Raw genomic sequence first — 26,798 nt, 5'->3', positions numbered from 1 at the left:
TCTGGTCCATGGGGTCACGAAGAGTTGGACATAACTAAACGACTAAACAACAACAACAATAACACAGATTGTAGCCTACAGTATTGACCTTATGTTTATTACAGGCTTAAAATAATGAAGTCAGTTACAGATCTTTGATGTTCAAATGTAGCTCTCAGAAGTGAACCAGTTGCTGACAGCACGTTATATTAGCCTTATGTTGCCTCCAGTTTAGAATAAAAGCAATCAATTAAGAAAATACAGTTTTGCCACATTCATGAATCTTTCTCTCTCAAGAGATTGTAACTAACTCTGACAGGGTAACAGAAAGAAAGAAAGAAAGAAAGAAAGAAAGAAAGAAAGAAAGAAAGAAAGAAAGAGAAATTTTCACTGCAACAATTTGCAATTACATTGTTATTTGAAAACAATGGTGGCTTTTTAAAAATAGCATTGTAACAGCTAGACAATATCCACTTTCTACTGAATAGAAAGCTGTATGGAACAAAGAAGAATTTCATTCTTCAGTATGTGAATATTCATTATGAAGGTGGGAGTTAAGAAGAGACAGACTGTGACAGTTTAGTACACTGGAACAATAATTCTAAATTCCAATAAAGCAATTCCGTAAGTTATTTTAAAAATGTCCAAAATCATCCTACTACTAAACCTTTGGGGCTAATTTTGTTGTGTGTATAAAAGTGGGAACAGAATGCACTGAATGGCAAAATGTAGGTTTGTAAAGAATTACATTCAAACAAGGCCACAATACCTTCCACCATGGAAGCCTCAAAGTGCCCCCACCCACCCACACAAATTATCATAGCTATGGTTAAAAAGACAAAAAAAGCCAGTGGTTTTTGAAACACGACTCCAGTAGGCTCAGGAAACAGGAAACTAATCTCAAAAGAAGAAAAAAGAAGCAGATCCATCCTAACTTAAAACATGTAATGATTACTACTTACTCTCTACAACTAAAAAGATAATAAACCATGAATTTTAAATCAACTTTGTGTGACAAGCTGGAGATTAATGGTTCACTTACTGCACATCAGCTTAATCAAATTTCCCAATTGCCGAACGTCAGAGACAGCATAGGATAATTATGGAGATTACAGCAGCAGCCCTGTCCAGAAGGCAGAGATTTTGCTAACTATAGTACTAACCCACTGAGATCAAATGCAACTGAGTCAGTATAAATGATCCCTCTATTCTCTGAAAAAAGAGTAAATGTTACAAGTTTGCCAGCTGGAAGGCTTATTTTTAAGAACTTTTCAAGTGGCAGGGAGCAGTGGGGAATTAAGATAGAAGAAATCTGTGAAATAAGTTACTCTTTGAGAGGCCTTAACAAACCACACCACTACACCTTCCTGCTTTCATCTGTTTCAAATGTTCTTAGTCATTTTAGTTTAGTTTATTACATCTATGAATTGCTTCTCACAAATAAAAGTCCCAACGTAATTTAGAGCAAAATGCAAAATGTAGTAATAAACATAATTAAAAGTGTACCCAGAGTGAAAAACAACAACACATCCAATTGTTGCTGCTGTCCAAATGCACAGGAAAATGAAAATAGATTTGATTGCCACTGAAATTAGACAAATTTGGTACCAGGTTGCCTCCCTGGTAGGAGAATTCCATAAGTGGGAAGCTATTACAGAACAGGCCCGTTCTCTCATCACCACTCTCTGGACCTCCCTTGGAGGAAAGCACACAAAGAAGGGCTTCATCTCAGGGTTCATATGGGGAGAGATGGTCCTTTAAGTATAGAGGTCTCGAGCAGTGCAAGATCAAAATCAGCACTTGTCACTGTTACTAGTTGTGACAACAGTAACAATGTTGAATCCAAGAGTACCTCAGACTGTGAACCAGCTCCTCAAGGGAAGTGTGACTCCATCTAGAACAGGATGCATTCCATCTGTCCAAATAATATCCATCCCCTCGCTGCCCGGGCTTCCTCCTTAGCCTTGCGCCTCTCCAGTCGCGGGAGGCTGCGCAAGGCTAAAGAAGCCAACTTTTTAAAAATCTCTCTATCTCTACCTCTTTTTCTTTTTTCGTCCTTTCTCCACCCCCTTCTTTTCCTCTGGATCAGTGTTTTTATCTAGATTAACGTTTTAGTTTGGGGGGGGGGATATTATAAAAAAGGAAACTTTGCAGCTTTTATTTTAGTATACAATAAAAACAGATTAAACAAAACACAAAAGAAGGAAATAGCACAGAAGAAGAAGAGAAAAGGGAAAGCCATTTACCAGAGGTAGATCTTAACCCTTGCCTCACCTGGGAGCTTCTCTGGGCAGGAATTCCCTTGGCTTAAGTGGGGTGGGGGGAGAGTGGCAGGTAGGGGTGTACCTACCTAGACACTGAAGCCACATGTCTCTCCAATGAAAATTGGGAGTGGGCATTGTGTGAAGTGGCTGTGGATCTCCTGCCGCAGACGTGTAGGACTGTATAGAGTTGGGAGGGCCACCCGAGGGTCATCTAGCCCAGCCCCCTCACAATGTAGGAATTACAGCTAAAGAACGCCAGGCAGATGGTCCCCCAACTGCTGCTTAAAAGCCTCCAGTGGTGGAGACCCCCAACACCTTCCAAGGTCATAGAATTGCAGGGTTGGAAGGGAACCCCAGGAGTCATCTAGTCCAGCCCCGGTGGACAGCGGGCACGATCCATCCCGTTGCGCAAGGCTAAAGATGCTGCTTAAGGCTAAAGAGGAAGCCAAGGCAGTGAGCGGGATGGATCGTGCTCACTGCCTTGTCTTCTTCTTCAGCTGCGCTGGAGAGGTTTAGCTCCTGGCTGGAGAGGTTGAGCGGCTATGGATCCCGCTCGCTGTCTTGGCTTCTTTGCTCTTTGGGGCTGGGGGGGGGGACCCAGGCTTCCCCCGCAGTCCCAAGAAGCTCTGGGAGAAGTGGACAGGCTGCATGCAGCCTGTCCCTTGCTCTTTGGGGCTGGGGGGGGGGAATAATATTTTTTCCCTTGATTTCCCCCTCTAAAAACTAGGTGCGTCCTGTGGTCCGGTGCGTCCAATAGAGCGAAAAATACGGTAATAATGCTGATGTTTAAAAGCATGTGGGATAATACTGAACCCAGGAACCCCACAACAGAGACTCCATAGGACTGAGCAACACCCTGCAAGCACCATGTTGTAGTCTAGGCCCTGCTCAGTACAGGAATCTTGCTGCTACAGCTTCTCTGATGGTAACCCCAACCATCACAATCTTAAAAAAATTATCAGAAAGAGAATTGTGAACTATTACCTGCATATGAACAGGCGGCATTGAGGCAGGCACACATGTAGAGAAGATGGAGATGGCCCAGGCACTTGGCAGCTTTTCTAAATAAGTATCCCAATATGTTCAGAGAGCTGGTGCTGAAATTGTCTTCCAAGCTTTTCTCCATGGCCTTTGTGGGAAGACCCAGAACTCTCTAAATATAAAATACACAAGAGACACAGTTCACTTTCAGGAAAGATGAATTGAGACCACTTTATGCAAAGCAATTACATCTCTCACGCGGGTACGTAAAATAAAGCACACAGAGCAGAAGCAAATAGTTGCCACAGTTTACCATTAAGCCTCAAAGTTTGCTACTGAATTATCACAAAATTCTCCCAACTCTACTTTAGGAGACAACTTTTAGTATATGCCCATTTTCTGGAGAAATTTTGTGAATTATAAATTCAGTTAGCCTTTGAACACAATGAGATGAGAGCAAACCTCATTTATCCACAGCAGTTGCCCACACAAACCTAAAAAGCTGCCTTCTTGGCACTTGTCTACTGTTGGCCAGCTGCTTTCACACATTAGAACAGACAGCTCAGAAGCAAGCTCACATTTGTAGCAGCTTCCAGGATTCAATTCAAAATGAACCAAACTCCATGCAAACAGTGCTGAGCTGATGAATTTTAAACAGGTGGATCTTTTGGACACTCTATTTGAAAGTCTCCAGTGCAGAGGTGGCAGTCACTTCTACCTAGGGTGTGTTAAATACCAATAAATACAGCCCAGCTGCTGAGCAGGTGGACCTAATATCAGCAATTGCTTATTTGCACTGCCTGGCACCAGTAAGAAAACAAAAGGGGAACAGGAGCTGCACAGCCCACACAAACAGCCAATGAGAAGCTTCTCATGCTTTGCTCTGATAGACACATAGCCCAGTGTTATTGGTGTAACAAGCTGTTGAGCTGTTTTGCTCTGCCAAGAGAAAGAAAACAAATGTTCAGATAGAGAATAAATTTAAAGCTGCAATCCTATGGGGACTTACCTTGGAGTAAGTCCAACTGAGCACACTGACATTTAATTCCAAGTAAATGTGTACAGGACCAGGTAACTAACAGCATAGGTCTATACTTCTTTACTCAAAAGTTCAACAGGATTTATTTCCAAATAAGTGAGGACAGGATCACAGCCTTTTAAGTCCCAGTGACTTTAGACTGGTTTACTTAATTTGAATAGAACTGATTCTCTGTGTAGTGTAAAAATCATCTCCAACAAATACGTTAGGTTTTTTTGCCTTCCTTATTGCGTCTTCTCAAGGGTTCTGAGACACATGAACAGAACAAAGCCCATAAAAATCTCAAGTGGCTATGTTTTTCATGCCTCTAGAGAGTTTGCATAACCCCTAGTGAAGAAAAGGCCAGAGCTCTGAATTTCAGGTAACAAACTGAAAGTAGACAGACCATGACAAAGGGTGAGAGTTGTTCTACCCCCCAGACATGCACATACTCTCCTCTATGGTGCAAGCCTATTTGCCTGGCAATTGTCACCATGCAGACAGGAGCATTCAATTTGATAACTGTTCAATTGTCAATTGAACTGCAGTGGAACTAGAACCTCTTCATATAACCTGAATCTATCCATTCCCCAAATAAATGTCCATTCCTCATAGCAACGTCTACTTATCTATAATCTAATTAGCACAGACCACTCCAGAATGCATCCAAGAACTGGAACTAAAAGGGAAGCAAGGGAGCCAGTATGTGAACAAAAGCTGTGCAAATTACCTGGAGGAGCAATTACAATCCCAAAACACTTCATCATTTGGACCATGCCACCAGTACCAATACTAATAGCCCAGCAGATATCAAGCTATACATTTCCTGTGCTCCTAGCGGGCCCTGAAGACTCTACAGAGCAACAGATTCAAGTGACTGCTGGCGTCAGGACTCCCTCAGTGCCATGCATCATCCTAGGAAGGGAGAGATAAAGGTGTTCCCATATGACCTAGGAAGATGTTACCGGTACATAACTCCTTCAAAGAGGATCTTAGGGATATCCTCAGATTGTACAAGGAAGGAATTGGCCATGGAGGAAGCAATGCAAAAGCCCAACCTTCTGCAATGCTGTATAAAAACAGAAGATATACCTAAAAACCCCTTCACAATGTTGCAGACGATTCTAAGAGCATATTTCCAGGTAATATTGGGAGCCAGCAACTCTGGAAGAATCATGACAGCCTGATTTACACTATTTCCAGCATGGCTAAGGTAAAGGTAAAGGTACCCCTGACTGTTAGGTCCAGTCGCGGATGACTCTGGGGTTGCGCACTCATCTTGCTCTATAGGCCAAGGGAGCCGGCATTTGTCCGCAGGCAGCTTTCCGAGTCATGTGGCCAACATGACTAAGCTGCTTCTGGCGAACCAGAGCAGCACACGGAAATGCCATTTACCTTCTCGCCGGAGCGGTACCTATTTATCTACTTGAACTGCGTGCTTTCAAACTGTTAGGTGGGCAGGACCAGCATGGCTAGCACCAACTAAATTGTGTCAGCCACCTGCCCAGTCACTCTGTACCACTGGGCTGATGCTGAGATCAGCCTATGAGTAGCATCTAATCTCATGTTTTGCTCTGAACACCTATGCAGGATGACAAATTAAATTAAATTCTTGCTGTTGTGCAAGTCTTTAACAACACCCTTCGAGGAGTCAGTAACAGCTCAAAGATCAATTCTGTTAGCTACAGGCCTGAAAGTCCATTTACACAGAACAATGAATAGCTTTCTGATCAAGAAGCTGTGAAGCAGGTTATTCAACTGCTATAATAAGGAGATCTTACCAAAAAAAAAAAAAAATTAGGTGAAGTAGGCAATAGCAATTATGAACTGTGAACAAATGTCCAGGAAACTTTGAGCATTGGATGAAAGTTTAAACACCAGCTTGTGCTATAACTAAGTGATCCAGCTAGGTTTATTTTATTTCAGTGTCTGGTTCTCAATACAATGGAGAAAAGGGTATAATGTGATGGTAAAGAAATGTGCCAAAGAGGAATAAAACTGCAAAAAGAACCCAAAGAAACATTTTCCTGTTGGCACTTCAAAGAGCCAAACTAGACAATAAGGTAAAGGTAAAGGTACCCCTGCCCATACGGGCCAGTCGTGACCGACTCTAGGGTTGCGTGCTCATCTCGCTCAAGAGGCTGGGAGCCGTCGCCGTCCGAAGACACTTCTGGGTCACGTGGCCAGCGTGACGAAGCTGCAGCTGGCAAGCCAGCACCAGCGCCGCACACGGAAACGCCGTTTACCTTCTCGCTATAAAGCGGTACCTATTTATCTACTTGCACTTAGGGGTGCTTTCGAACTGCTAGGTGGGCAGGAGCTGGGACCGAATGACGGGAGCTCACCCCGCCGTGGGGATTCGAACTGCCGACCTTTGATCAGCAAGTCCTAGGCACTGAGGTTTTACCCACAGCACCACCCACGTCCCTAAACTAGACAATACTGTATGTTAAATGCCTTCATGAATTTAGCCCTTTCACTCTGCACTGTTTTCTCAATTAAAGTTGCCCCCAAAGAAAAGCTGACATTGACACCAAAGCAGCTTCACTTCTGGAGCAAATAGCAGCTTAAGTTCATTGGGACCATGACTGGAGTGGCAAGATGAAAAAGTGGACAGGGCTCCTCCAACTTTAATAGTTGTGTAGAAGAGAGAATTTTGACAGTTGTAGCTTGTAATGTAAGCCCTAACAGCGATGCATAAAAAAGGGGGAAAGAAACAAGTACCGGTACATTAAATGCTTGCACACATTTAACACATTGTATAGTTTGGCTCCAAGATTACACGAGGATCCTAGTAGCTACAGCTTTGCTTCCATCTGATTTACAAATGACACACACATTAATTAGCTGCCCCTAAAAAGTGCAAATTAAGCACAGCCTTCTATATCACTATGTGCTCCCCAAGGGTTCCTTGACACAAACCACTGTACTCAGTGCTAAATCAAAGAGGTTATTAAATGCACTTACTGAATGGCATTTCAAACAGCTTATTAACAAGGTATTTCTTCTCAGTGAGCTTTCAAAATCTAATGCATTCCTACAGAATTTACAACTTACTCATATTCAGTAGAATATAATACTTTCTTTATACTTTTTAAGGTACTTTCATTCTCCATTCTCCAACACAAATAAGATTCCAACCATTCAACATAAGTGCATGTATTAAAAGCTGTTCTTCCCACTATATGCATGCTTTAAAAACTTTCACTCAATGTCTAAAAGTCTACTAGACACACTGTAGATCACTTGACTCAATCTGGATATATTTGCTACTTTGTATAGTTAAATATTATATTTTGCAACAATGCTCTTGATCAAGCAGATTAACTAGAGCTGCAAAAGATAAGATACAATACTTAACAGCATTAGAAGAAACTTTTGAATTCATGAGGTGTTTCAAAACCAAAACAAGATTTCTGCGGCCAACTAAGTTCCTCAATTCTTCCTAACTTTCTTTCTTTCTTTCTTGATTGGCTAAGACAGTATTTTCCAATTTTTTGCTACCTGAGGTTGACTTTTTCTCAGAATTAAAACCGGAGCCACATTTTTATCTCAAAATTTTTACTTTCACAGTTAGAATGAAAATTACCATCCTTTAGATGTCCATCTCCTAGGTGTCTGTGCAAGTCACAGTTCTGCATGAGCCTCCAGATGGGAAAATGGCAAGACCAGAGTAATAACCCATACAGTCACACAACAGACAGCTTTGGTGGGTAATTTTGATATGTGTTTACATGAGAAATGATCCCATCCTTTCTCAACATGAAGAAATATCTGTCTCCAACTGAAGCTGATTGGAAGGAGGCAAATCAAAGCACCAGTAAAATGCAGAGATATAATGAACAATCTCCTTTCTGGGTGGCTACTTCAGGTTCACACCAATCCCAGTAAACAGTATAGGAACTACTGGGCTAAGAGGAAAGAGATTCAAAGTAGAATTAACTGGTACAAAATTAGTACTTAGCATTTATATACACTAAAGCTTCCAAACTAGCATGAAGAGCGTGCATAATAAATAAAATGCATCCCACTGATACCCATAGGGTTACTAATCTCTACCCCCCAAAATTTTATGGGGCATGAGCAGGCTCACAAATAAGAATAAATCAGGTTGATTTCCTCCTCTGGAGAATCATGGAAGTTTTTAAAATACAAGAACAAAAGATTACAGAATTTCTTTAAAACACACACCCTGCCAGAGAACTCAGCAGGAAGATAATACCTAATGCAAACAACTTGCAGGAAGACAATTTGATACTTTTGTACGGAGAGGACCAACAAACCAAATCTTTGCCCAAGCCTAGAATCAAGTCCTTTTCGCTTCAAGCTGCTCATCTTGGGGTTAACTGAGGGTTTGGGCTAGGAGAGGGTCCTTAAAACTAGATTGCCACACTCACTGGCACACCCACAAAGGCTTGCTACAAAAATAAGCTACGGTTTCCCAACTTCTGAGCATTGTTTCGTCCACTTATTGTTACTATTTTGTCCAGCTTTAGGCCACAAATCCCTCGCCGTGCCACTTTTATCTCTATTTGCAGGAAGAAGCTATAATTCAAGAGTACCTGCTTTGCATAGGTAAGGTTGCAGGTCCTCTCTCTGCTTAAAGGATTTAAACCGAAGCTGCACTTCCTACAGCCCCAACAAAAGTTTGATTTCGCTGTTCAGGACGGAAACCGCCACTCTTGCGTGGAGCCCAGCTGCTCCAAAAGCCTCCAGCGGATCTCCCTCGCGTCGCTTCCACCCCCCACTGCAGCGCACTCGGCGCCGTCCAGGCAGGCAAGACCCCTTCCCTCCGCGCTGACCATGCCTGTCACAGGAAAGGACGGACAAGGCGGGAGGCCCCACCTCGGTCTCCGCCGTTCTCCACCCGCGCCCTACTTTCAGGAAACGCAGTACGAGCGGCACTTACCAGAGGTGCATGGCGGACGCGGAGAGAGAGTCCTCTTCAGTTGCCCGCTGAGGGTGGCGAAGGGTCCGCGACTGGGAATGGAGGGGAGGCTGTGGGGTTGAGGGGGCAGCGGAGGAGGTCGTCGTAGGCTTGACAGGCTCAGGTGAGGGGAGGGGGCGTCACCCTGTCAGCATCCCCCCTCAGGGTGGAGGTCTGGGCGGCAGGCCTCGCGTTCACCATGGTAACCACGTAGGCCTCAGGCTCCCTCACCAGCAGCCGCCCCCCGTCAAAAAAACAAACCACAACACACCTCAGTGTCGGAGGCTATTCAGCACGCGCCTACAGACGCTTACACGTCAGCGCGACATTCCTAGAGCAGCAGCAGCAGCGGCACCTCACTCGACTCTGCCTAGCCCCGCCCCCATCTCTCTCTCTCTCTCTCTCTCTCTCTCATCCGGAAATACAAAAAGGTACGCCTTGCAGGCCAGGCCGGCCAGCCAATCAGGGCTCGATTGGCCGGAAACGGAAAAGACCGCGCGCCGTTGCTACGATTGCGAGGTTTTCGCGAGGGACAATGTGTTTCGCCCCCCCCCCCAAACACCACGGTTTGTTTTTTTTTAAAGAGAGGGGGTTTGTGGAGGAGGTGGAAAATGCCCATATCTGACATGGAGGCGGTGGCTTCTTAGGGCACGTCTTATGAACTCGAAGCGCTATTGGCGAAAGGGGTAGTAAGGGGGAGGTTGATTGGTTAAGGAGCGCGTGCGTGGGCTGGTGAGGCTAGTAAGTGCGGGGGCTGAGAGGAGGTGAGACGGAGGTAAGAAGGGAAGGGGATGTAATATAGTGTTTTTCTTGCGCCAGTGACGGATCCCGCTTGGAGGAAAAGGTGAGTGTCGGTGTTTGCGGAGATGAGGCGGGTGGGGATTAGGGGGGTGGTCTTTAACGAGAGCAAAAGCGAAGTGCGTCACGTATGCAGGGGCTGAGGGTTTGGGTGGGTGTCTGTGGGTGCGCTATTAAGGAGGGAGCAAATGCACCTCTCTCAGAGCCTGCGCCTTCTAGCATGCGCCACGCGCGCAGGGTCTTCCTAGTTTAGTGGCATTTCGCATCTCCCGTTTGGTGTCCTGGGGGAGACTTCCGGTCAGCTTTTGCACGAGCCTAGAGCTGCGACCCTAGCAGGATTTGCTTGGCGGTAAGTCCTACTGAATTCTATGAGGCTGTCGCTAAGGTAAGCGGGGTTAGGAATGCAGCATCGATCTGTTTTATGCTGCTGGTGCTACTTCTGCAGCGGCTGCTCTCAGTATTTTTTAAGATGCGTTTGCATAAAATGTTTTATGCTTGCAAACATTTTTTTTGTTTTGTTTTAATATGCTGTGAGCAACCTTGGAAGAGGGTAAGCAGTGAAATATTTTTGGACCTGCACTGGGTAGACCCAGGTGCAAATCCCCACTCAGCGACTGGCCTAGTGAAAGCTTTTTAGCTATCTCCTCTGAGACTAGGCTATTTCATGTTAATTCCTGAGGGCTTTTTGTCCAGAAAGTTCAGCTGAAGCAGAATGCTTGTAGGGGCTAGGCAATTTTATCTTATCTCGCCAATTTTTCACCGGTTGCGTTGGTTACCCGTTTCCAGACGGTTAGCCATGTTAGTCTGTTGCAGTAAAAATAGCAGAGTCTTGTGACACCTTGTGGCAAAGACTAACACTTATGGCGTAAGTGTTTGTGGACTGCAGTCTACTTTATTAGATGCAAGACTACTTTATTAGATGCACATCTGAAATTCAGGTATATATCCACATGGCTTAAGGAAGGAATTGTGCACAGTGTGATCGGAGAGAAATGAAATGCAGAAAGTACAGATATGCTGATAATTACATAATTGGCAACGGTAATTCACAAAACAATTGCAGATAATGCAGGCAGATGGTTACTTATATGGTTCAAGGTTCAACTTGCACATAGTTGTATGTATGTACACCTTCCTAGAAGTATGCCCTGTTGATTTCTCCGGGGCATAAATCCAGATAAGGATTGCATTTGACACACCACTTACTCCTATATGAACCTGCTTAGGTGCTAAGAGCAGTCCTGCATTCTGGTCCATCACAATGGTCAAACAGGCCAGTAGCCTGATGTCTGTATCAGGGAGAATGCCTTTTCAGTGGTGGCACTGTATTTGTGAAATTGCCTTCCCCAATCTATTGTGGCTTTTAAGTAGTCCCCTTATTTTTTCAAGCTTTTTATAGATCTTATTGCTGCCTGTGTTTGACAAGTTGTTTTTATTTAACATTTTTTTATTTTTAGGCTTTCAGAGGGCTTGTTCTGCAGGGGCGAATAGAAATATGTTAATTGAGATTGTTGTGAGGATGAAATGGGAAGGTGGGAAAAACCATGTCACCCTGGAGAAAAGAAGGGATGTAAATGTAATGAATCTCCACAGATGTTAGAATAGTAGGAGTGCAGTGTTATTAGGACAGGGGTCCCTGCCTCAGAATCCTTGCTATACTGGTCTAATCATAGATCACAGTAATGGATTGTTGTAAGCCATTTTCCTGCCTCCCCACCCATCCCAATCTGCAATTTGGGTATACGAACAATGGACAATGTTACAGATTTGTCATTGGTTTTCCTTCTTCCACCCCCACTTCCAGCCCTGAATGAGTATTTTGGCTTACAGGATATGTATACACACCCCATCTGTGGGATGGGAAAAATAATATTGGAAATTTTATCATTCCTAGCCCACTGCAGTTAATGTCTGCAGGGCAGCTAATGAAAAATTCATTTATTTTTCACACAAGAAGACGCATGCATGCATTTCTGTCTTTTGGGGAGCAGGACTGGGGGCAGACATAATGTGACCGCCAAGTCTTGTTCTACATTGTTACTGATGAGCAGATGTCGCTATTACCACTTAAACAATCTGTTGGTTTGTTAAAGTGTCACAAGACTTTTTGTTCTCTTTTCTTCACTGAGGTACAGCCAAGTCTTCAAAAATAACCAGGAAATCTGGATTGCAAGCAAAAAACTGCCCCCACGTGAAATTTGTTTTAAATTTGGGTGTGGTATTGGTGGTGTGTAGTTTTGAAACATTCATGGTCTAAATACCTAATCTTTGTCTACTTTATGTAACTTTGTGGTTTATATAGTGACTTATTGCCACATATATGAATTTTATTAAACAAAAATAAATAAACCACTTGATGGGGGAAACGAACCAAATAAACTCAAAGGAGTTTACAAAAATTGACTTGTTTGCCATATAATCTACTGCAGAATCTTTGTCTCTCTCTCTCTCTCTCTCTCTCTCTCTCTCTCTCTCTCTCTCTCTGTGTGTGTGTGTGTGTGTGTGTGTGTGTGTGTCAGGGTAGAGATGTGGTGCCTTTGGCCCTGCAGATGTTGCTGGAGTAAAATTTCCATCATTCTTTATGACTGACCAGGGCTGATGAGAGTCGGCCAAATTAAACTTTTATTGCTTATCACCAAAGGCCTTTGCAGAAATCCAGACAGGCTTGAAGAGTGTACAGTAAATCATGTTTGCCAGTGCAGGTACTAAAAATATTTAATGAGAGCCAGAATCAATTATTTAAAAAGCAAGAAAAACAAACAGTAAAAACAAGGGATGAAAATGCAGTAAAATAATAAAACTATCATCAAATCATGGCATTACCATGACAATTTATAGCTATCTCTGAAAGCACTATTTGCACTCACTGCTGCAAAAATCCAAACATAAAAAAGACACAATATAAATCTTTGAATGCTAACGATATAGCTCTTTACCCTGGCCTTTGACATTCTAGTTGGCAGAGTCCTACTCAGAGTAGATCCATTGAAATTAACGAATGTAAGTTATTCTTGTCCATAGTGATGTGAGATGATAATATTCTCCAAAAGCTGTAAATTCTGTGTCGTCTACACAGCTGCTTTAAATGTGCACACCTCTTGAGAATATTCTCCAAAAGATTATTCTCTAGAATAAATTATTATTATTATTATTATTATTGTCCAAAAACTACAATAACAAAATGTGTCGTATTCAGTCTTTTACTACTCAGAACAGACCTATTGAAGTTAATAGAAATGGCTAATTTAAGTTTATTAATTTCACTGGATCTACTTTTAGCAGGACTTAGTTAACCACATCCCTACATTTCTAGGGCCTACTCTAGTTATGATAGTAAATTGTTATAAACTCTTTTGATGTTGCACTTTACATTAGTGGAACCCTGCCTTGGACTTTCTAGTGAAAAGCAAGTAATTAATGATGATGATATCTGGCAATAGACAATGTATGTTTTCTAGGATGGTTTTGTTTGTGTGCAATCCCAATAAAATAGTATCTAGAATCCTTAAAACAGGATTCCAGGCATAAAGAACAGAATTAAAAGTAGTGATTGCATGAAAGTATCTACATTGAGCCAGAAAAGCTTTGCCTGAGTTTAGCAGATGTAAGACTTAACCAAACTGGCAACTCTACCATGGTCATTTTTTTACTCTACCATGGTAATTCTTTACCTTAGAGCATTAATTTTATCAGATGAGATTGACATCTCTGTTGAGGTGACCAAAGTGTATGTAGAAACATATTAAGGTCTGAGTATCTTCTGATATCTGGAAACCCAGTCCTTGCAATTCAGTATCAATTTAGACAGATTTTCTTTTTAGTAAACAAATTTATAGACTGTGACATAAAGTGTAAAAACAGAACGAAACACAGAAGCATAAACTTAAAAACAACAGAAACCTTTTACCAGGTATAAAATTTATCTTTCATAAATGACTGGGTTACACCTTGGAGAAAGCCTTCCTAAACAAAAATGTCTTCAGAAGGCACCTACACAGCCCCATGCTAGGCATCTGTATGACTTCATCTGTGTGATTTCAGCTGGTCATCGGTTCCAGAGAGCTGAAGCTGCCGACACTAAAAGCCTGTTAAATCTATCTGAAGAATTGTCCATAATTATAACAATAAATTATAGCATTATGGTTACTGGATGAGACTGAAGAAAGTTGTATTTCTGAATGAATTAGGAGTAGTAGGGCAGAGCCAACAATTTCTTCAAGAAACTGTTCTGTAAAGATTCCAGCTTCAACATTTGGGAAACATCCCAGCCCCGTACTTTATTTATTATTCCATTGTGTATGCTGCTTCTGCACACGTTTGCCCAAAGCAGCTCCCAATGTGACAGCAAAAAACACAGAACAATGCATCATTACTATAACAGTCTAAATGCTAACTCATTTCAAAACAGAATATGCCAATCCGAATAAATAGATCACTTTGGATGATATGGATATTACAACATTCTAAACTAATTATAAAATAAATGATCAAGCACATGTATCAGTTAACATCAGTGAGCTGAACTATATCAACCAGAATCAGCTTGGATAAACATTTCCAGTTCAATCAATTATTAGCAATGATACAACCAGCACACCTTCCGTGGCAGTACTAACAAATAAAGAGCATAACATTTTTTATAGAAGTTAAAAATTAAAGTGCACACATTTCCTAGCAACGCAGAAATTGCCTCTCATTAATCCTTGCAGGGAGCCACTCTTCAGTCGACAATAGATACTTCAGTCCTATACAAAATCAGCCCTATAAAAAAATCTGAGTCATTACCTTGTTTTGAAACCTGTTTTTAAAGCAGGGTCTATTAGAACACCCCTTTCTATACAAAAACAGTTTAATATGGTGTCCAAAGTTGTAGAAGCTGAAACATCTCTCTACAAATTTCCCAAGAAAATGTATCATTAAACTGAATTCTGAATTTCTCGGCATTTAAATTCACCTCTTAGGTCAATCAGTTACTCATATGTTTACAGTTAGAGTTTCTGGTGTCTCTTTCCAAATACCACAGCCATGCTTTTTGGGTACTTCAGGGTTTTTTAACTGCCTTATTAAACCTACAAGCGCATGAGAGAGAAGATGAATATTTCAGAGCAATTGCCATTTTAAAAAATCTCTGAGAGAATCTACCCTGGCACTTGGCAAGAGTAGATAACTATCGAAAGCTGACTGTCCCAACCCAAAGATGGATGTCCTCCCTCTTTGCCATTACTGGCACTTGAAGATGGTGAGCGTTGGAGTCCCAGCAACATGTGGCAGACCATAGGTTCCTCATCACTATTTTGGGCATGGTCTAAAGCTGACATTGCCTACCTTTTTGAGCCCACTGGCACGTTTGCAATTTTGAATGGATACCACCTCTTCTAGTTGCATTCTTTCTCCCCTCCCCTGGAGGTCCCTACATAAAAGGGAGCAAGTGTGCACACAGGTTATTTGTTTTTACATAGGGTGTGGGTAAAGTCAAATCAAGCAAAACTGCAACGTATCTTGAATTTGCATTGCTTTGCTCAGAGTCCCCTCAACCACCATCAAGTTAAAGTTTGCATTGGCACAGTAGAAACCACAGATCTGGTGCTTTCAAGCACCACAAAAACAGGTGCCTGCTCTATATCCCCCACCCCACCTGACTCCTGCAGCACTCCCCCTTCTTCCCTTGACTCTGCCCCCCCCCCCATTTTCATCACTCTGCTTTCTGTTCACCTGGCCAGGTGCTGTTCTGAACCTTAAGAATCATATAGAGGTGAAAGAGCATCACTTTGTCTTGATTCTTCATCCAACTCTACCTTTCTAAGAGGAAAAGAAGGTAATTGCCCATACTCTCTCTCGGGACAAAGGTTGCAGTGCGAGAGGGTGGGGTCTTGGATTTTTTGTGAATGCGATGTGAAAGCGATGGCCTCAAGGGTTCCATTGCATGCACCACTGTCGTGCTGGCAACCTCAGATCTAAAGTGACTTCATTTGGAGTGTTAGTTAGGCCTATTAGATATCATTGCCTGCTAAGAATGTGCACGTTACCACAGCTGCCTATTGCTGCAAAAGCATCAAGGCAGGATGCTTTTTCAGGAAGCTTGCCCATCACTTTTACTGATCTTACTGCGGTATCCCAGTAAGCATCAAGCTTCATAGCTCAGTCTTTCTTAACTACTACATTGTGCTACCATTAGCTGCCTTAAAACTTGGGAATCCTGAAAGCTCAGTAAGTTTTGGGTTCTTCCCTGTTGTTAGCATGAGCTAACATGCTGGGCATGAGCATTGTGTCTTTGCCAGTAACAGCAGCCACTGCTGTAGGGGAACTTGGTCTATCCAGTGTCAATGTGATAGGTGATCTTTTGTCTATCCTGCTGTATGAAAACAATGGTGGTCTTTATGTACAGAGCTGACATCATGGCTTCAAATTCGGGAATTGTCCCTGATGATGGTGAGAGCAGCAAGAATCCTACACTGGAGAGATGCCTCAATGTGCTTAGAGATGCAAGCAACGATAGCGAACAGTTTGCTGCTCTGCTTCTGGTAAGAATCTGGCCTTGCACTGGCAGGAATAGACTGCTTTGGAAGCAAATTTGGGAATGAAGATAAGCTTTTTGAATCCAGCTAGTCGTGGTAGCTGGCTAACTGGGTGGGTGATCAGTAGTTTTCTACCTGTAAAATGACAGTCATAATTACTAATAATTGCTTAAGATAAGGACTTGGGCTAGATAATAGCATCCACTCTTGTCCTGTAGACTTAAGATGGACACAGATCCTTGTAACAAGGAAAGAGCAAAGCCTTCCATGTCTGTGGCATGCAAGAGGAACTTAGGGAGGGGGAGACCTAGTAAGCAATTATAGCTGAGGAAGGGAAACGGCTAGCTCAGTCAAGCCATGTCACAAAACTGCACGCTTCTGATGCCTCCTGATTTTATCCTTCAGGTGACCAAAGCAGCAAAAGCTGGAGAAATCAATTCCAAAACCCGCCGGAGGATCTTTGACGCGGTTGGTTTCACATTCCCAAACAGGCTTCTGACGTCTAAGGATGCCCCTGAGGGCTGCACACAGCACACATTCCAAGCCCTGGGCCTCACCCTGTTGGCCTGCTTCTGCACCGATCCAGATTTAGCTCGGCATCCCCAGGTCCTTAACAAAATCCCGGTTTTCAATGATGTGATTTCAACTTGCAAGCCAGGAGATGCTTCCTGTAATGCCATGATTGATGATGCTTATCAGTGCCTCAGGGCTATCATGGCCACTCCAAAGGGTCCCAGAGAGTTGGTGAACAGGGGCACTGTCCCAGCACTGTGCAGGGCTTATGTGAAGCATGGCTATGGCTTTGATCAGGCCTTTAAGCTGCTTGTGGGGCTTCTGATCGCAGCCGAAGCAAAGTGCTGGCAGAGAGCCACTGTTGACCTCATGGGGGTGCTGAACGTACTTAGTCTAGAATTCCAGAAGGCTGAAGACATGACCAAATTCCAGCTGTGTGAAGTGCTGCCCCGCTTCATCCCTCCCCTTCTCTCGCCCAACGCCGAATGCCTCCTGCCCCTCTACCGAGGCCTGGCTAGCATCCTGACCAGCAAGCTGAGCACTTCCCAGCGGGACCCTGCCTTGAAGCTGGCAGCCTGCCTGTCACAAGCCTGTGGCTCAGAGTGGATCCAAGGAGGGGGTGCTGGCAGCAAGTTCTTTGCCTTGCTGTCCAACCTGGCGTGTGTCGAAGTCCGCCTGACTCTGGAGGAGCTGGATCTGGCAGAGGTGGACAAGAAGCAGGAGCTGATGGCTGCTTGCTACGTTCTGATGGAGACGGCAATTGTGGAGTGCACAAAAGAGAAAGGTTCTTTGCTGCTGGAGACGCAGAAAGTGCAGCTGGTGGGGATCCTGGAGGAAGCCTTCGGGGCTGTCATACACTACTTGAGACAGGTATAGTAAGACTCCCAAAATCTTCCAATCTTAAAAGGCTGCCTCCCTCAGGAGTTCAGGAAACAGTTAACAGTCTTACCTTTATGAGGGTCCGAGGCTGTCAGCTGTGCCAGGTTGGTAGGAGTCATCTGGTGTCCAAGTGAGGCAATTCTTGTGGGTAAGAAGCCCAAACTAGTATTGAGGGAAATGAACCATAGTACAGGACAAGGAGCAGAGGAGGAAAGGGGGAGAGAAATGGCGTCCCTGGACTAAATGAAAATGTGGAAGTTCTGAATAACACAGCAGGGCAAAGAGCTCTGAAACGGGGGCTGCCTTAACTTTTGTTTATGTAAGGAAGACTGAACTGGGAGCCAGTCAAGGCCTTTGAAATCCATCAAGGATGGTAGAAAAGGTGGAAAGAATCTACTGCTTCCCCAGATTGCTGTTTTGGCCAAGTAGCTGAAGTGTTTGTGGTCCTGCAGGCTCTGCGGCTTATCAGCTTGGATTTAACAGATGGTACATGCTCACTTTCCTTTGTCTGGCTCACAATGTCACTCATCCCAGCCTCACTGATTTACAACATGTTTGTGACTGCTTTCTCTGTCCCACAGGTAGGGCGAAAGAAGCTGGACGACCCTTTCATCTTTGCCTCTGTTCGAATCCTTGGGGCCTGGCTGGCTGAAGAGACATCTTCCCTCAAGCAAGAGATCTGTGACCTTCTGCCTTTCCTCATCTACTATGCCAAGATGCGGTTTGAGGAGGAGAAAAGAGTCAGAAGTAGTTTGCAGCAGGAGGCAGAGCAGGCTGGGCAAAGCAGCATCCAGCCTCCTGTTTGGCAAGGAGATGCTATAAGGTAAATTACAGCAAATATGTTGTTTTGCTGCTTTATGCCTTCTAGATTCCAGTTTGGGAATCAGAACCACTTTAGGTTTATTCTGCTTAAACACTTCTAATGATGAGCTGAGGATCAGGAACACTCTGGCTGGAGTTTCAGCTTGGACATTAAAGTCCTTGAGGGGCCTTAGGCAAACCTCTGCCTCGCTGATACACTGATAAAATTCTGCGCTGCTACATTTTTGGAAACGTTCTTCACAGAATAGAATTGTAGACTTGGAAGGGACCCTAAGAGTCATCTGGCCCAACCGCCTGCAATGCAAGAATCTCAACTAAAGCATAATATGAAGCTTTTCTTTTGTCATCTTAGTTATCAGTGTGGAAATGACTTGGACTAGATTCCATCTTGGGGTGGCAGCTTACTCTCCTCCGGAGATAAGAAGTGTAGAGTTTTTACAGGGGTCTTATATTGCCACCAGGGCTCTTTTTTACATGAAACTCTGGGGAGAGTGCTAATGACTCTGCATATTTTAGCTAGGCAACCAAGAGCTACAGCAGTGGCTGTGATCAGTTGGATACAGATGGGCAAACTGAGGCTGAATTCCAGGCAAGACAGAAGTTATGTGATTGGAAGCCCAAGTATTTGATAGCAGTAGATTTATTGTTGTTGCAGTTAGCGTGTATAAAACCTAGCAGTTAGCAGGATTCCTTCAGTAGTGCTGCCCCTTCCCCTCTACCCTGGACCAGGATGCTGTTGAGGGTAAGCTGCTTACTTGCCAAGCCTTCTTGTCTATCTAAGGCAGCTTCTGGCCACCCATCAGCAATGGCATGATGAGCACTAGAAAGGCTTATGCAACAGCTCTTACTGATGGTTTCTAATCCCGAGACCATGTGGGAGCAGCATTTGTTCGTGGGCGCCTGACTATAGCACAAAGGTTCCCAAGTGAGTCATCTGTGTTCCCTGGAGAACTCTTTGCAACCTTCCTGATGTGGAATGGCATTACAAGCTTGGGTCTGGAAAAATCAACCCATCAATATTGACTCCTGTGATTCAGTTTACTTTGAGTTCACTCTCTCTGCTTTCTTTTCTTTTCTTTTCTTTTCTTTTATTTCTTCCTCTTTTCACCAGTCTCTCAGCTCTGAGGTTGGTTTTGTTGGATATGTAGGACCAGGAGCCATGTAGGGACAGCTTCCAGGATGCAAATCCACCTTAATTTTAAATATGCAAAGTTCCATCAAGTTCCTTTGTTCCCATCTTTTAAGCAACAAAGGCTGGTTCATTAAGGCAAATGGGGCACTGCCCACCAACTTCAGCCTGCCCCATAGCCAGTCCTGCCTGCCTGCCTTCTTACTTAACAGCACTGGTTGTCGGCTTCCTCCTTCTTAGCCTCAGTGCTGTCACACCATATATACTTCAGCAGGGGGCAAACCTGGAATTAGTTGGCTCTGGCCTCGCCTGCTGTTGATTATCCTCCCTTCTATCCTATCAGTCCCAATGATCACCAACTTCCACTCTAGTGGGACCAGTAATAAAAGCTGTGGGAAGGCCAGACCAGCATTAAGCTTCTTGAGTTGAAACCAGCCCTTCAGCTGCGGTCAGCTGTGTCACTTGAGAACCAAAGGTAGGATGTTGTCTTGGCTCTGTTAAGGATTGGGCACGGAGTCCCTACCAATTAGCATCAACGGAGGGGAGAGAAGACCCAACCATGTGCAGCCTTGTCATGATCCCAGACTGTTAAAACAGGTCTTGCTGGAGTATGTGTGATTCCCAACAGTCACTGCATACCCAGTCCCCTCCTCCAAAATTGGCCTCCATCCTGGGTGACCTACAACCTTTAACCAGGTTCCTGAGCTCCCTTGTATGGCTGTACTCTTCTAAGAATGTTTGAATTGTTTGGAGCCGGTCCGCTCTCCTGCATTTTACAATAAGGATATAATGTGTAGTGTAATACTGCCTAGCTGCTGCAGTGTCACGAGCTACAGTACACCTACCTGCCATCTGCTTAGGTGGCGAGGCAGGGGTATGGAGCGGTGCCTCTGGTAGTTGTCCCAGTTCTATGCAACTACCTCTCCCTTCATTCTGTTAGGACTTACATAATTTCCTCCTTAAATAAAAAAAAATCAGGACTTTGACTAGTGTAAGAAAGGAGCCAGGGGTATCTAAGGCTAACTTTATAAACCTGTCCTCCTGCAGTCTGTTATTATGTGTTAATCATTGTGGGCTGCTCGGAAAAGAAAAGAAAGACTTAGGAAAGATTGGGTACAAATGCTTTCAAGAAACAAACTTTATGGGATAAACAAGACAAAATGCCCAGACCCCATTATAATAAGCAGTCTGAACATTTGAACATTTCAGATCTTACTTTGATATTTCATTTCCCACCCCTAGTCATGTTTTCTCAAATATAATGAGAGGGACCCCATTATTGGTCAGATTGGCAGAAGGTGCAGCAGGATCTCATTACTTTGTGCAAAAATTGTTGGGCCCTTTTTTGAATATATTCAGCAGTAGCCAGTGCTAGGGTATGGCATTGGGCTGGCTGTTGAGCTGACCTAGGGTGGCAGCTCTTCAGTAGCAAATCTTTTGTAACCGGCTTGGGTTTTTTACTATAGAAAATCCATATTCCAGGTTGAAATGCATTTTAATTTCACCATGGTCATAACAACTTCCTTGTTAAACTTTGCTGTCAGAAGCTTGAGGCCATGGACTATCTAGTTAGTGGTTTTTGTAAGCTGCTCGAGGGACTTTTTTGTCTTAAGAGCTTGGGTATATAAATGTTTTAAATAAATGGGAAAAACCCTCTGCCTTTAACTTAGTTCCAACATTTCCATGTCTCCGTTCAGATTCCTCTTACCTGGCTTAAGCCACTTGACTGCAGAGGATCGACCCCGTGGAATCCTCATTTCAGAGGGCGCGCCAGTACTCCTGTGCCAGTATTTCTTGTACCGGTGGGAGATATTTGTTTCAAATACAGATACCCTGACTACATCGACTACTGTGGAAACCAGCCTTCAGACGTGTTGTGAAATTTTCCTTAATTTGGTTGTGACTGCTCCAGATTTAATCAGGTAATGGGTAGAGGAGGAATGCAAGTGAGTTAGCAACACCTTAACATGTTACAGAGGCAAACCTCTGTTTCCAAATGCAGACTTCTTATTCACATATTTTTTGAAAATATGTTATTATTTTAATATGTATAATATTTTTTGTAATACAATACAAAATGAAGAGCATGAAATATAATACTCATATTCATCAAGTTCTTGCTCAATGAATTTCTTTAGTAAGAGATGTACATCTAAAAATGTAACACACGTGACTGAGGAAATCATGGTTTAATTCTTCACCCAAGGTTTAAATACCCGCTCAAGTTATGAAGCTCAAAGGCTCCTAGCCAACCCCTCAAGCTGGTGTGGGAACAAAAATAGAGAAGTTTATGCACATAACCTTGAGTACTATGGGTGAAGGGTGGACTGCGGATACGATTAACTCAGAAAGCATCTCATGTTTTGCTTTCTCTCTCTCTCTCACCTGCAGCCGAGAAGATTGCTTTGCGACCTTGATGGACACATTGCTGAAGTCCCTTCCTTCTCTGCTGCCACAGAGAGAACATCTTGGCCTGACAGCCAATGTGGCAACACTGGGACTCATGATGTCCAAGAGGCTGTTTGCTTACCCAGGCAAGAAATAGCGCTGTCAGCTTCCACTGCCAAAACTGAGTAGGAAGTCAACAAAATGTAACCATGCCCTAGTTTTTCTTCAGCAGCAAATCTGTTGCTAGGCTGTACCGCTTCAGAGTGCAGGTGTGTGCCCACATGACCTGAATGCTGTCCTTACAAAACAAAAGGCCAAAACCCTTTCATGTAGAAAACCAGCACATCATAAGAGAAGGGTTCTAGCCAAACCTCCTCCCTGATGCACTAGTTTTTCACTGTGTGGGGGTTATTTTGGGTTTTTTGTTTTTGCATAGAACAGCATGCGAGCACCCCCGCAGTAGCCTGAAGTGGTACAGCCCAGGCACAGGTTTATTAGCTCAGTGAAAGCTAGGCCTGTGTGGGCAGACAAGTGGTTCATTACCATCCATCTCCATGGCAACTCCGTATAGTATCGTTTTCTTTCTTGAGTTGCCCAACATGAGATTCTCTCTTTCCTCCTCCACTACCCTCCCGAGTTGGGAATTGACAAACAGTGCGCTCTAATTATATGGGGAGTCAAATGAGAAGGAAAAGAGCTGGGATGAGAGGGTGCAAGCAAGAGAAGCCTCACAGAGGCAGTTCCCTCAGAATAAGCTGCTGATCACTCAGCACAGCAAGTGGCCCAAAGCCCACACAGCCGTCCCAGTTGGGCTAATTAAAATGTACTTATTTTAAGTATTAAGCTTGTGTCTTTCCCGCCTCCTAAAAGCGGCGTAATGCACATGGAGGTGCTAGCCCATTCTGTCCTTGCAGCAGCACTGTGAGGTAAATTAAGCTGGAAAAGAGCAGCTTGTCCCAGGGGTGATGTTGCCCGGCGGGTACTGGGTGGGGGCGGGTCGTGCGGAGGGCTATCTCTGCCCTTGCTCATCCCACACCCGGCCTGGCTGCTAAGCAGAGGCTGAGGTGTGCAGAGAGTGCACAGCAGTGTCAGGGGGTGATGGCCCCCTCAATATTGGGGGAGCTGAAGCCCCCTCCTCCTATACCCGGCGCCACTGGCTAGTCCTGAGGTCAGCCAGTGAGAGTCATGGCTGAGTCTGGCCCCAGGCCTCCCAGGCAAAAGGCTGGGACTGCATCTTACAATGGTGAACCCTGTTATGACACTGAATGTACGCCTGCGATCAGTTCTGGTTAGTGTCACCTGAAAAGGGAGGGGGTGGCATACCACTTCTTGGCCTATTCTGGAAACAGTTTTGAAAACTGACCAATGAAGGGGTCATGGGGGGGGGGACTCAGGTCTCTTCTTTGTACTGGCCTGGCTCAAGTTAAAATATTCCTAGAGAGGTTTCAGCCTGAGGAAGCAGTAGGAAGGCAATGTCATAAGAACCTAAGAAGAGACTGGTGGATCAGGCCAGAAGTCCAGCATCCAAGCCACACAGAGGCCGACCAGGCACCTGTGGGAAACCAGCAAGCAGAATTCAAGCACAAGAGCTTCCATCAGCTGGTATTCAGAAGCATTTCTGCCTCCAGCTGTGGAAGCAGAGTATAGCCATCCTGGCTGGTATCCATTGATAGCACTCTCCTCCATGAATTTGCCTAATCTTCTATTGAAGCCAACCAAGTCCGTGACCATCGCTGCTTCCTGTACCTTCCCCGACATTGCAAAGAAGCATATGTTGTTGGTGAATGCCCACATTACCTCTCTCTATCTCTCTTTTTTCTCCCTTTCTCCTCCTCTCTTTTTCACTCAGGTCTGCAGGGGACTCCAGAATCTGAGGGCTTCTTTGATGCTGCCATCCGCTTCCTGGCAGAAGCCCACGTGGCCCAGACTGACCTCGATGGGGAGAAGGTGACCATGAGCGTTTCTCCAACCTATAAGGCGGCCTGGCCAGCCATCCGTGAGTTGTGGTTCCTGGGCATGCAGGCTTTCGCTAGCTGCGTGCCCCTCTTCCTGTGGCTGCCGCAGGATGTCCTGCGCTCCGGCTGGCTTCAGGAGCTGCTGGCCTTGCTGGGCCGCGTGGCGCCGTCGTCCGTAGACTTGGAAGTTGTCCGTGCTTTCCAAGGCATCCTGGTGGAGCTGGCCCGAGCTAGCCAGCCGTGTTTGGAGATGATCCAACAGCACCGGGGTTTGGAAATGGCCAGCCTGTATGGCATGGCTGCCTTGGAACAATGTCTCTCTGAGCAGTGAGCAGTGCTCAGAACACGTTGTGGTCGGGTGGGGGGAAATGTTTTCCCTGAAGCAGTTTTTTATCATCCTGTTTCATGCAGATGGATGATCTTCTTAATCAGTAGGGCATGGGATGTGTCGGGCACCTCTTCCCAGATGGCTGCACAAAGTTTTAAAACAAAATATGATGTCTCATAAAGCATGTGTCCTAGCTCTCTGTGATATCGTAGAGTAACATGAAACAATTGCACAAATGTATGCCAGTGCACGTTAGTGCTGTTCAGTTGACTCTAATGCACTGTGGAAAAAGCTAGTTTTCCTCTAGAGGGGAGAGTAAACAAATGCTGAAGGAACTTTGGCGGCATTCTAGCGTGGAAGGGAAGGAATGTTTTTAACTATGTATAGTGATTGTTTCCAAGGTGTCCTTTTGCTACCTTAATCAGGCTTCAGGGTAGACTTAAGTAATGCACTTATGAAGGGCATACTGGATAGACTTCTGGCCATCTAATTATTGATTACCTCAGGACTGTGCCATTGTTGGAGCTCTTTTCTTGAGGATACTATTTATTTACCTATTTATTTATTTATTTGAATATTCAATTTTTAAGGATACAAATTCTTCCTAGGCAGCTTACACGTAACATTGAAGTATATTGATAAAATCACAGTGAAATGGTATTGAATAACATACAAGCCTTTGGGATCCTTCCCACATGGTAGCTGATGTCTTTATTTAATAAATTTGTACCTGCCTTTCTGAACAAAACAAAACACCAAGGTGGCTTACAATTTTTTTAAAAAAGCAGGGACAGTTTAAATGTGATTAAAACAATTGGGGAGGGAGGAAGTTCACTCTGTGGACTGGAGTGATGACATCCCCAGTTGGAGCAGGACCAAGGTCTCCTTTGCTTGCCTGCCTGCTCCCACATGGCTGCTGGCATTAGATGGCCCTGTGGGGGGAGATGGGGCAGGCAATGAGGGGGAGGGTGCAAACTATTTTGCTGTTAAAAATAATTGACTCCCTTTTGAATCAACTGCATTTCAAGGAAGAGGGATTTCCGGGGCCAAATATATAGTATTGGGATCTGTACTCTCCGGAGTGTTAAATGTTTGCTTGTTTTTCGCTTCTCTGTATTACTCCGCATGTAGGCTCTTGCATGCAGCCAGTAAATATTATGTTCATGAGTTGGAGGCTGGTTTAGCCCCTGAAGCTGTGGCCTTGGCTTAATATCTTGGTGTTTACAGTTCAGTAAATAAAAGTGCTTTGTCTTGTAATAAATGCCTGGTTCTTACTGACATGTGGGTCTTGTTCACCCAATGGATGTCTGCTGGAAGCGAGCATCGCCTTTCCTCTCATTCCCTCCTGTCATCCCTGTGAAGGAGAAGGTAGAGGGAGGGAGAGCCCTACTGTGTCAAATCAAAGGATCCTCTAGTTCAGTCTCCAGCAGTGGCCAACCAGATGTCCTATGAAGAGTTCACAAGCAGGGCATGGAGGTCTTTGCAGTTCATCCATAGCAGCAAATATTCCAAGTCCCAATGATTCTGGACATGGCTGGTAGCAATGCATATTAGCTACTGATCTTTAGTCCGCCTTGAAATTTGCTTTGATAAGGAATTTTCTGTGGTGTCTCTGGGTCGGGTGGCTGGAGAGCCTCCAGGGTTGTCTTGGACTACAACTCCCATCATCCTAACCCCTTGGCCATGCTTGCTGATGGGAGTTAAAGTCCAGCCAGTCCATGAATGGCCACAAGCCCTGATCCAGATCCATCTGATCTGTCGGGTAGCAGCTCCCTCCTTCGAACCTACAAAGTGAGGGCAGAGTGGTTGGAACTCAGCACTTGATGGAGAAAAGTATGGCTATCTGGCCGTTTTCTTCATGCCAGTTGGGCAGCTTTATGAGGCTGGTGCCGGTTGGTTCTTCAAGCAAAATTCAACTTTATGGGAAGAAACGTCCTTTTACAAAGCAGGTACAGTCTTCTCAGTGTTCTGGTCACAGACTATTTCTTTCTCATTTATGCACTGGTGGTATGAAGTGGGACAAAAGGGCCATTGACACTCTTGGGCTCACCGGGATGACATGCAGGTTCTCAGCGGCAGATGAAGGCAGCCATCTCCCATCCAAGCCTATAAAACCTTTTAAATAGCATTGCTCTTGCTCCTAATCACAGACCTGTGTGTACTTGTGAGTACAGGAAGCACCGTGCTGCCTCTTTTCTGCCCCCCGATTGAGGGAAGGCCAAGCAAGGTCCTTTATTTCCCAGTTAAAATATTTCACATCAGTACCAGGAAGCACCTATGGGGATGCGGGGTGTTCAGAGCC

General features: G+C 44.4%; 2 protein-coding genes and 1 long non-coding RNA gene across 7 annotated transcripts in view; 1 reads left to right on the top strand and 2 right to left on the bottom strand.

Annotated features, from left to right (window-relative positions):
- Positions 1-9,592, bottom strand: part of KIAA0319L (KIAA0319 like) — a 56,068-nt gene extending 46,476 nt beyond the window's left edge. The window contains exons 1-2 of one of the 2 annotated variants that reach the window (XM_081921425.1): positions 9,152-9,592; positions 3,228-3,396 (exon numbers count right to left, since the gene is read on the bottom strand). In XM_081921425.1, the coding sequence (XP_081777551.1) occupies positions 3,228-3,369 (142 nt within the window). In that variant the 5' untranslated portion in view covers positions 3,370-3,396; positions 9,152-9,592. Of the gene's footprint in view, positions 1-3,227; positions 3,397-8,804; positions 8,825-9,151 lie in introns of those variants that run through there. The other variant, XM_081921426.1, reaches the window with a different exon arrangement.
- A 149-nt stretch (positions 9,593-9,741) lies between these two features.
- NCDN (neurochondrin) lies at positions 9,742-25,757 on the top strand. 4 transcript variants are annotated; one of them, XM_081921449.1, is made up of 8 exons: positions 9,742-9,944; positions 15,688-15,782; positions 16,353-16,488; positions 16,888-17,865; positions 18,456-18,697; positions 21,523-21,747; positions 22,217-22,359; positions 24,063-25,757. In XM_081921449.1, exons 3-8 carry the CDS (start codon positions 16,363-16,365, stop codon positions 24,497-24,499), a joined length of 2,151 nt encoding a protein of 716 aa, XP_081777575.1. In that variant the 5' UTR covers positions 9,742-9,944; positions 15,688-15,782; positions 16,353-16,362; the 3' UTR covers positions 24,500-25,757. The 4 variants fall into 4 exon arrangements, with proteins under 4 accessions (XP_081777575.1, XP_081777572.1, XP_081777573.1 ...); XM_081921446.1 differs by having other exon boundaries at positions 9,742-10,013; XM_081921447.1 differs by lacking the exon at positions 9,742-9,944 and adding an exon at positions 10,137-10,316.
- Positions 12,665-15,680, bottom strand: LOC309375672. Its single transcript, XR_014170994.1, has 2 exons — positions 13,137-15,680; positions 12,665-13,026 (listed from the first exon to the last, which is right to left on the bottom strand). It is a non-coding gene; the product is annotated as an uncharacterized lncRNA (long non-coding RNA).
- Positions 25,758-26,798: the final 1,041 nt, after the last annotated feature.

This window comes from Podarcis melisellensis (genome assembly GCF_964234715.1).
Source record: "Podarcis melisellensis genome assembly, chromosome: 8".
Taxonomy (NCBI): Eukaryota; Metazoa; Chordata; class Lepidosauria; order Squamata; family Lacertidae; genus Podarcis; species Podarcis melisellensis.
Note: the sequence above shows the minus strand (reverse complement) of the source record. Positions and strands in the feature narration are given on the sequence as shown.

Coding starts and splice junctions, on each gene's coding strand:
- NCDN (XM_081921449.1), top strand. CDS start 16,363: ATGGCTTCAAATTCGGGAATTGTCCCTGATGATGGTGAGAGCAGCAAG. Junction 21,748..22,216: donor ACTGCTCCAGATTTAATCAG/GTAATGGGTAGA, acceptor TCTCACCTGCAG/CCGAGAAGATTGCTTTGCGA. Junction 22,360..24,062: donor GAGGCTGTTTGCTTACCCAG/GCAAGAAATAGC, acceptor TTTTTCACTCAG/GTCTGCAGGGGACTCCAGAA.